General features: G+C 46.1%; 2 protein-coding genes across 2 annotated transcripts in view; both read left to right on the top strand.

Moving 5' to 3' along the window:
* LOC137536332 (zinc finger protein 665-like) overlaps nt 1-1,512 on the top strand; it is a 15,841-nt gene extending 14,329 nt beyond the window's left edge. The window contains exon 2 of the mRNA XM_068258505.1: nt 1-1,512. This exon is cut by the window's left edge and continues 736 nt beyond it. Within this exon, the coding sequence (XP_068114606.1) occupies nt 1-1,018 (1,018 nt within the window). The 3' untranslated portion in view covers nt 1,019-1,512.
* Nucleotides 1,513-2,409: 897 nt separating this feature from the next.
* LOC137536333 (oocyte zinc finger protein XlCOF6-like) lies at nt 2,410-4,426 on the top strand. The gene has a single exon (XM_068258506.1). The coding sequence runs from the start codon at nt 3,161-3,163 to the stop codon at nt 3,860-3,862; it is 702 nt and encodes a 233-aa protein (XP_068114607.1). The 5' UTR covers nt 2,410-3,160; the 3' UTR covers nt 3,863-4,426.
* The last annotated feature ends 6,390 nt before the right edge of the window (nt 4,427-10,816 follow it).

Genomic DNA, 10,816 nt, shown 5'->3' with positions numbered 1-10,816 from the left:
CCATAAGTGTTCTGAATGTGGAGAAGGTTTCTGCCTTAAAAGTCACCTTGTTCAACATGAATGCTGTCATACGGTAGAGAAACCATTTAAGTGCAGTGACTGTGGGAGAAAGTTTAGGCAGAAGAGTGATCTTCTTAAACACGAGAGAAGTCACACAGAAGAAAAACCATTTGACTGCCGTGAATGTGGGAAGGGGTTTTCCACTAAGTCTAATCTTCATGTACATGAGAGAATTCACACAGGAGAGAAACCGTTTGAGTGCCCTGAATGTGGGAAGGGGTTTTCCACTAAGTCTTATCTTCATATACATGAGAGAATTCACACAGGAGAGAAACCGTTTGAGTGCCCTGAATGTGGGAAGGGGTTTTCCACTAAGTCTTATCTTCATATACATGAGAGAATTCACACAGGAGAGAACCCGTTTGAGTGCCCTGAATGTGGGAAGGGGTTTTCCACTAAGTCTAATCTTCATGTACATGAGAGAAGTCACACAGAAGAGAAACCATTTGACTGCCGTGAATGTGGGAAGGGGTTTTCCACTAAGTCTAATCTTTATAAACATGAGAGAAGTCACACAGGAAAGAAACCGTTTGAGTGCCCTGAATGTGGGAAGGGGTTTTCCACTAAGTCTTATCTTCATATACATGAGAGAATTCACACGGGAGAGAAACCGTTTGAGTGCAATGAATGCGGGAAGGGGTTTTCAGTGAAGTCTTATCTTCATATACATGAGAGAAGTCACACGGGAGAGAAACCGTTTGAGTGCCATGAATGCGGGAAGGGGTTTTCAGTGAAGTCTTGTCTTCATATACATGAGAGAAGTCACACGGGAGAGAAACCATTTGAGTGCCGTGAATGTGGGAAGGGGTTTTCAGTGAAGTCTAATCTTCATATACATGAGAGAATTCACACAAGAGAGAAACTGTTTGGGTGCCCTGAATGTGGGAAAAAGTTTAGCCAGAAGAATGAACTTCTTAAACACAAGAGAAGTCACACTGGAGAGAATCTGTTTGAGTGAAATGAATGCAGGAAAAAGTTCTTCTGCAAGTCTAAACTTCATAGACATGAGAGAAGTCACACAGGAGAGAAACCGTTTCTTTGTGCAAACCGCATATTGACAACACACATGCTCATTCCTTGGGTCCAAAAAGGTTGGGGACCTCTGCCCTACATCATCACCTCTCTACTGTGCATACATTAACTCTAGCATCCAGTATATCCAGGTCCACAAATAATGTCCAGATATCAGCCCATACAGAGGAGGGTCCTTTACAAAGTCCCAGATCTCGCCTTGGTGCCCCTAAAAATAATGTTTGGTTTGATTTTCCTTCTTCAAATAGAAGGTACTTGCGATAATTCAGCTTTAAAGGAACCCTATTGATTAACAGCATGTTTTTTTTTCAGTTGAGATAGGAATTGTTTGGTAAGTGCTGTTAAGTACATTTGACTGCTAATCTGTTTGTTAACTGTTATCAAATTCCTTTCACACTTCCCTGATGCTGATTCAGCTGATTCTGACAGACCAGTGAACCTTGAGAGGAGGGGGGGGGGATTCCCTCACACTACATCTGTTAACCCTGTGTGTAACCCTGTGTGTGAGGGAAAGCTCTTAGCAGCTGCTGTGACTATGAGAGCTGTTTTCAGAAAGCAGTGGCAAAGTATATTATGTGCAACATGAACATTTGTAATATAGTGTATGAAACCAGATTCCAGAGGCATTTCATATAACTCAGCTTCAATATTACAGTTATCAGTATGTCAGACTGCTGAGAATCACCTATGCAAATGAGATATTCCAAACGTAGCTAAAATCTACACACAATGAATTAAAGCTTTTGCCTCTGATAATATTTAACATGAAAAGTAGGAAAATGTTTACAGAGCTACTTAGACATTTATTTTACATTGTCATTTTAGAACACTTGGTTTGATGTGTTCCTTTAACCTCCCTGGCGGTATGCCCGACACAGTGTCCGGCTAGCCACCGCAGGGGATCGCATGGCCCCGGGAGGATTTTTGCCCATAAAATGTTATTTATAGCCTTCAGCTAGCACTGCGCTAGCTAAGTGTGCCCCCCCAAGTGGCTCCCATCCCCTCTGATCGCCACCCATTGCCGCCGGTATGCGTACCCCCAGGGATCCCGCGATGGCGCAGCCTCCCAATCAGCTCCTGGCTTCGCTATGGGGAGGATCGGGACTGCGCATGACGTCGATGACGTAATGTCCGGTTGTCGCCATAGCGACAGTGAAGCTGCTTGGAGAAGCTGCGGCTCTCGCGGGATTGCGGATGGGTAAATATTACCGGCGGCGATTGGGGGGGATCAGAGGGGACCGGAGCCACTTGGGGGGCACACTTAGCTAGCGCAGTGCTAGCTGAGAGCTATAAATAACATTTTATGGGCAAAAATCCTCCTGCGGACGAGGTCATTTAAACTGCGTAACGTCAGGGAGGTTAAGTGAACATGTGTGGTTACCCACAACGCACTGCTAGTGAATATGCAAATTATCTCTTTATGCCCTTAAAGCCAGGCTTGCATCCAGAACCGCTGGTGTATAGCATGATTGTAGCTTTAAATTTGACAGCGCCACATCAACGCCACATGTAGACAGTCTGTTTTGTACTTTTTGTCCTCCTCATCAGTACATGGCAGCTGGCAGGGATTGATATGGCTCTATGGGATAGGGATTGGACCAGTACAACAGAGTAACCAAGCAGCTCAGGGTGACCCAAATCACTAGGAAAGTATAGGGGACTAAAAGAGCCCAAAAAGCCCTCCTACTAAAAGCAATGCTTGGTGTGATCTGTCTTCTTAAAACAGAAGATATTTGTGATAATTCGTCTTTAAGTGAACATCTGTGATTACCCACAATGTACCACTACTGAATATGCAAATTATCTCTTTATGCCCTTGAAGCCAGTCCTGCCTCCAGAACCGCTGGTGTATAGCAAGCCTATAGCTTTAAATTTTACAGAAAATGTATGAGTGTTCTGAGTGCCCCAAAGTATTTACATATAAAAAAAAAATCACTTCACTGTCCGCTGTAGAACTCCCTCCGGTTACAAAAAAATGTGCATACCAAGATTGTGGGAAGAACTTTACTCAGAAAGGGCAAATGGTTGCACATAAATTGAAACAACACGGAGGAGAGAAGACATTTCAATGCTCTTAATGTGGCAAATGCCACATTTTTTCCTGAAATCTGACCTCACATACCATAACAGAGACCACACTGATCTCACATACCATATGAGAGGCCACACTGAAAAGAGACCTTTTACTTGTTCAGAGTGTGGGAAATGTTTTAAAGTGAAAGCACATCTGGTCACTCACCAGAGAACCCACACTGGAGAAAACCCATATTCTTGCCCCATATGTGACAAATCTTTTGCTGACAGAGGCTCTCTGGCAAAGCACAAGATAATTCACACAGAAGAGAAGCCTTTTGTGTGCTCAGAGTGTGGGAAAAGCTTTAGGCAGATCCTGCACCTTGAGTCTCATCTGAGGATCCACACTGGTGAGAAACCTTTTGTGTGCACTGAATGTGGGAAGGCCTACAAAGATAAGGGAACCCTCATCCTACACCAGAAAAATCACAAGGGGGACAAACGTTTTACCTGCTCTGAATGTGGGAAAAGAATTTCTGTAAACTCTGAGCTTATGAAGCACAGGATGAGGCAGAGTGACGAGAGACCTGCCCCTTGTCTGGAGTGTGGCAAATGTTTTAGAGATAAGAAGAGTTTGGTCATACATCAACGAAGCCACACCGGAGAGAAACCATATGAGTGTCAGGAGTGTAGAAAATGCTTCAGAAATTATGGAAGCTTTGGAACTCATGTGAAAACACACAGCTCTCTAGACTGAAAGCTATTAACAGTGTGAGCTCTCTATAACAAAAATGGCTGACACAGCACTGGTCTGATCAAGGGCTGCTCTATTGGTAGCCAATAGCATGGGCAGGTACCCCAAATCTGAAAGACAAGAAGAACAAAAACACGTTTCTCTGGTGTATTAATGTTTTAGTCTTAAAGAGGAACTCCAGTGAAAATAATGTAATAAAAAAGTGCTAATTGTTACAATAATTATGTATAAATGATTTAATCAGTGTTTGCCGATTGTAAAATCTTTTCTCTCCCTGATTTAAATTCTGACATTTATCACAGGAGACATCTTTACTGCTGGCAGGAGATGTCAGTGAAAGGAGATGCTGCTTGCTTCTTTGGCAGTTGTAAACAGCTGTAAACAGTTGTTTTTCCCACAATGCAACAAGGCTCCCACAGTGTAATGTCAGAACCATGGTCATGACATCACACTGAGGGAGGGGTTTCACCACAATATCAGCCATACAGAACCCCCTGATGATCCATTTAAGAAAAGGAAAAGATTTCTCACGGGAAAGGGGATATAAGCTACTGATTGGGATGAAATTCAATTCTTGGTTATTTACATGGGGGGGGGGGGGGGGGCGTTTGGGGGGGTCAGGCAGCCGGATCCCCAGTGTTGCTTCCCGGTCCTCCCTTTAGCCAGCAGCATTTACTAACTTCCCTGGCTTCTCGCCGGCATCTCTGCTCGTACTGCCACTCAGTTCCGAGGTGCGGCTTAATGACATCATCAAGCCAGGACCCGGCACTGACATCAGAGCGAGAGAAGATGCCGGCCAGAGCGGAGGGGAGCATCGATCGCTGGGGGAACGGCAGGATGGTGAGTGGATGCATTTGCATAATGCATTTGCATTATGATGCAATTTCTAATGGTTTTTAGAATTTTTGTATGAATATTGGATTTATTAAAGATTTTTCTATTTTTTCACATGCCCCCAAGAGTCAATTCTTCCTTTGTATTATTTCATAGTTATTGTTGACATGGTGCATGTGAAGCAATCATTTATGATATTTACCCACATGCACATTCACTGTGTGTGGGTCTGTGTTTCTAATATTACATACTGTATATAGATTTTTTTCTGGTCTTTTCAGGCACCAATTCACTGTATTTAGCAATTATATTGAGGAACAAGCAATGTGCAAGCATGAGGCTCTGGCAACTGGAGATCCACCTGATTTTCCCCTTGCCAGCACACCATGCAGTGCAGGGGGGTGGGGCCCGGGGGGTCTTATCCCTTGTGGTACCTGGCTTATCTACACACTAACAACAGCACAACAAGGTGTGCTGGCAAAGGGAAAAACAAACAAATTTCCCTGTGCCAGCGCATCGGTTATGCATACCATCTCATGTCCTCGATGCTACCAAGAGAAACAGCTGCACAGGCAAATGTTCTGGCTTAAAGAGACACTGAAGCAAACTTATTTTCCCCATTCTACCTTATAAGTCGCTTCAGTGCTCTAATGCCAAGAAATCCGCCGTGTCCCCACCGCTAAACGAGGGCTGCAGAGCCCCCAAATCCCCGGGGGGCAATGCAGCCGGCATTTCCTGGATGGGTCAGAGCGTTCAGCATCAGCTCTGCCTCTCCTGACGTCAATTGCGGCGATGGCTGCCTCTCCCCGCCCCTCTCACTCTTCCTTCACAGAGAGGGGTGGGGAGAGGCGGCGATCCGTGCGGCGATTGACGTCAGGAGGGGCAGAGTTACAGCTGGAAGCTCTGCCCCTCAGCGCTGCAAAATCCACGACCAAGTTGGTCGTGGATATTTGCAGGGGGATTTGGGGGCTCTGCAGCCCTCGTTTAGCAGCGGGGGCGCGGCGGATTACTAGGTATTAGAGCACTGAAGCGACTTATAAGGTAAAATGGGGAAAATAAGTTCGCTTCAGTGTCATGTGCTTCTTCATTTTAGCTACTCAACGGGCCTGCTGTCTGATGTATGTCAACCATCCCTTGCCACAACATCACTACCCGCTGTGTGGCTACTTGTACCAGCTGTGTCGCTAGAAGCAAGAAGACAGCTGGCAAGAGACAAAGGGGGACGTAGACAAAGGGTCTTACCACCCATGTCCTGGCTGCACAAGACGCTTTCAGTAGCTCATCAGGGTGGATGGCAAATGAGAGAGATAATGATTTCTCCTTGGCTGGCACACCAGCGGTGCCACCTATGTCGATAGCAGCTACACGACACAGTGGTAAAAAATCTGGATGCCAGGTCAGGTATGGTATGGCCTTCAAAACAGCGTTTAGTTGTCAACAAAAAAAACAGAATCAACAGAGTTTAATTCTGTCTGCAATGTGCGGTGTAACCAAACAAAACACACTCCATACAGGAGTAATCTCTAAAACATGTGTCAAAAACACAGAGATAAAATATTCAATTGGAATTGCAGTTTGCGGCAAGTAAATCCTAACAGGATTAGCAAACTGGCATCTGCATTCTTTGCAGAGTCATCAGGGAAACATTGCACAATACCCCAAAGGTAGCAGCAGTGTGTCCTGCACACAAAAGTACCATGATTCAGTTGTTCCTTCTCCCACAAAATACACAGAATAAAAGATTGTCATCCTTGGAAGACCATTGTTCACAGAGAGCGCATACATACTGCCACAATAGGCAGATTTCAGCCTGTCTGGAAAGTGCAAAGGAAAACAATGTTTCCACATAATTGCTTTAAGTCAAACAAGAAAGTAAAACAATAAAAACAAACAAACGCCCCGAGTAGTCTGGTTCTCAGAATGGACATGCATGCCACCTGGCCAACCCAAAAATGGGAATATAGGCACATATTTCAAACAAAAACCCTCAATTTACCTGGCGCTTTCACCAGCCCCCATCAACTGATCTGCACCATGTTGCAAGCTCAGAGTTCCAATGCCGGGTTCATGGTAAGGTGCAGAAGAAGTAAGCATGCAGAAAACACTACACACCATGCTTGAGTGATTGACAGCACAGCACCACATTAAGCTAGCGCACTATTGGATGGCATTTGCAGGCCATACACTACACTGTCGGTGACCAGGGGCCAGCAGGTGAGAACGTAGCTGTGGCGAGGGACAGATCTGTTGCTAGGGGACAGAGAAAGACCCTGGTAAGGTACTGTCCTTTTTTGTATGCACCAAAGTATTTATAAGTGAAGTTGGGTTGCAATTACATTTGATCCCAAAAATTATAGTAAAAAAAAAAAAAAATCACCACCAAGCGCATCCTAGTTAAAGAAACTCTGTATTGAAAACAAAATGCCCCTGGGGGGTACTCACCTGACCTCGGGAGGGGGAAGCCACTGGATTCTATCGAGGCTTCCCCGTCCTCCTCCGTGCCACGGCGGTCTCGCTGCAGCACATGGAATGCACAGCTGCAATATTTACCTTGCAGGCTCCAGCGCAGGTGCAGTAGCAGCTCTCAGCTTGGAAAAAGGCGGAAATAGCCGATCTCAGTTGGGTCCGCTATACTGCGCAGGCACAGGAGACTTGTGCCTGCGCAGTAGAGCGGACCCCACTGGGATATGCTATTTCCGCCTATTTCCAAGCTGAGAGCCACTACTGCACCTGCGCTGGAGCCGGGAAGGTAAATATTTACATCCCCGCCGTTTGGGGAGCTCTATCACTGCCGCCGTGGGACGGAGGATGATGGGGGAATCCTTGATAGGATCCAGAGGCTTCCCCCTCCTGAGGTGAGTACCCCCCAGGGGCATTTTGTTTTCAATACAGATCCTCTTTAAAGTAATCATCAGGCATGTTAAGGTAGCACAGATCTAGAAACACAATGGGCTTGATTCACTAACCGGGGCTATACTAGGTGCCCCCAGTATAGGTAGCCAATTTTTCCCCCCTTTCCCCCACCCCTCCTTCACCTCCTCTAGCTGGAGTCTGGATCCCTGCTGCACTGTCCAGCACGCCGGGTGGTGGAAGTACTTCAGTCTTTAGATCAGCACACTAAAGACACAGGAGAGTGGTGTCCATGTCCCTGCCTCACTTCCTGTATATGCGCGCTAGCAGGCAGGCAGTGGCACAGCTACAGACCTCAGGGCCCGGATGCAGAATTTGGACCCGGGCTCCCCCACCCTACATTAACTAGCCAGGTATAGGGGCCTCCAGTATAGGTAGCCAGGAATAGGTGCCCCAGTATAGGTAGCCAGGATTCAGTGACCCAGTATAGTTGGCCAGGAATAGGTGCCCCAAGTATAGATAACCAGGAATAGGGATCTATCACATTTGGTAGCCAGAAATAGGTACTCCACTATAGGTAACCCAGGAATAAGTGCTCCCAGTATAGGTAGCCAGGCATAGGTGCCTCAGTATAGGTAACCAGGAATAGGTACTTACTATAGATAGCAAGAAATAGGTGTCTCAGTGTAGGCAGCCAGGTGCTCCCAGTGTAGATAGCTAGGAATAGGTGCCCCAGTATAGGTAGTCAGGAATAGGTGCCTCAGTATATAGATAGTAGTGATGACCGGAATGTGCAATTTCCGATTCCGCGTAATTCCGGAATTCCGTCGGAGCGAAATTCCGTAACCATTACATTCCGTCGGAATTTTTGCGGAATTTCAGTAATCTCAATTGAAACCTCGTTTTTGATAAATCGTAGGCCATGGGACCTAGTGACTGTTCCACCGGTCCTGCTCGGTATAGATAACCAGGGATAGGTGCCTCTATATGGATAGCCAGGGATAGGTGCCTTGTTATAGATAGCCAGGGATAGGTGCTTCAGTATAGATAGACAGGATTATATGCCTCAGTATAGGTAGCCAGGGATAGGTGACTCAGTATAGGTAGCCAGGCGGAGGCTGGGCGCAGCGGCACGCACCAGCAGAGGCAGAGGGGACATCAATTACTCACTTTGCCGCAATCCAATCAATGTCTGCATCTACTTACTTCTTCCTGTTCGTTGCGTTCCAACTCAGAGTAACAGCATCCCCTAGTGGGCACTGTTACTGTGAGCTGAAACGCAGGACAGGAAGAAGTAAGTAGATGCAGCGCTTGGATTGCAGTGAAGTGGGTAACTGATGTCCCCTCTGCTGCTGCTGATGCGCATGCCACTGTGCTCCCCCCCCCCCCCCCCCCACAGGTGACTGCTGTGTCTGTGGCCTCTGCAGGCAGGGACACGGACACTGCTCTCCTGTGTCTTCAGTACACTGGTCTGACGTACTGCCACTGCCCACTGCACCAGACAGTGCAGCAGGGATCCGGACTCCAGCCAGAGGAGGTAAAGAAGCATGGGGTGGGGGAAAGAAGGCAGGTGGGATGAGTAGGAAGGGTTGAGGTTAGGCATGGGGAAGGGGATGGTTAAGGTTAGGCATCGATAGTGAAAGGGTTCACTGTGAGAGTTTGCATAGGTTTAGCTATAGACAGGGCCGGTTTAAGCAACAATGGGGCCCCAGGGCAAAATAAACCTGGGCCCCCCCCCCCCCCAACAGATACCCCGGAGCAAAAATTGGCATTAAGGGACCTTTTTGGCAGCTGGTATAGTCAGGGTTTGAAGCCCCAATCGGTCGGGGCTCCACATTCTGGCTACCCCGGCCTGCAAGGGGGACAAGGGGTTAAAAAGTTTCAGGAGGGAGGACCCCACATAATTTAAAAAAAAAAAATTCCACACTCTAAACATAAAAAAAAAAATTGGGAAAATAGGAAAAAAAATGCCAGGGATCTTCATACAGCCATATTGCGGCTGTATAGCGATCCCTGGCCAAAGCGCTGCGGCTGCGTATGGACCCCCTGGAAACAACGTCAGGAAATGTATTGCTCTTTCTTTTGATACATGTAAAATTACACTACCGTTAGGTTTGCTACTAAAAGTGACATTTAAAAGTATACTTTTTTCCTTCGAAACTTTAACCGGTTCAGCGCCACAGTGCCGAAAATCTCATGCATCCGAGCAACGTTCACCTCCCATTCATTTGCCTATAACTTTATTGCTACTTATCACAATGAATTGATCTATATCTTGTTTTTTCCGCCACCAATTAGGCTTTCTTTGGGGGGTACATTTTGCTAAGAGCCACTTTACTGTAAATGCATTTTAACAGGAAGAATAAGAAAAAAACTGAAAAAATTCATTATTTCTCAGTTTTTGGCCATTCTAGTTTGAAATTAATATACGCTACCGTAATTAAAACGCATGTATTTTATTTGCCCATCTGTCCCGGTTATTACACCGTTTAAACGATGTCCCTATCACAATTTATGGTGCCGATATTTCATTTAGAAATAAAGGTGCATTTTTTCAATTTGCGTCCATCACTATTTATCTATATCAGGGGTCTTAAACTCGCGGCCCGCGGGCCATTTGCGGCCCTCGATACAATATTTTGTGGCCCCAGGGCCCCAGAGCTTGTAGGGGGCCCCAGTGGCTACAAGAGGAAAAAAAAATTTCAAATCGGCCTTATAGTTTTTGAGAAAATCGATTTTAAAGTTGCAAAGGAAAAAAATACACATTTAAAAACCCGCCGACTTTAATGGTTAATAGCAAATCCACCTTAAATGCTAGAAACCCTAAATTTGCAGGATATGTTAAGGAGATCATTAGGAATAAGAGGAAAAAACAATTTTTCAAAAAGACCTTATAGCTTTTGAGAAAATCGATTTTAAAGTTTCGAAGGAAAATAGTATACTTTTAAATGCGGTAAATGTCACTTTTAGTAGCAAGCCTAACGGTAGTGTAATTTTACATGTATCAAAAGAAAGAGCAATACATTTCCTGACAGGGTTTCCAGGGGGTCCATACGCAGCCGCAGCGCTTTGGCCAGGGTAGCGCTAAACAAGGGCTGCAGACCCCCAAATCCCCCGTGCAAACATCCACAACTGCGCTGAGGGGCAGAGCTTCCAGCTGTAGCTCTGCCCCTCCTGACGTCAATCGCCGAATGGATCGCCGCCTCTCCCCCGCCCCTCTCTGTGAAGGAAGAGTGAGAGGGGCGGGCAGAGGCGGCGATCCGGCGATTGACG

This window comes from Hyperolius riggenbachi, chromosome 10 (genome assembly GCF_040937935.1).
Source record: "Hyperolius riggenbachi isolate aHypRig1 chromosome 10, aHypRig1.pri, whole genome shotgun sequence".
Lineage (NCBI taxonomy): Eukaryota > Metazoa > Chordata > Amphibia > Anura > Hyperoliidae > Hyperolius > Hyperolius riggenbachi.
The sequence above is the reverse complement of the archived record's forward strand: the minus strand, read 5'-3'. Positions and strand labels throughout refer to the sequence as shown.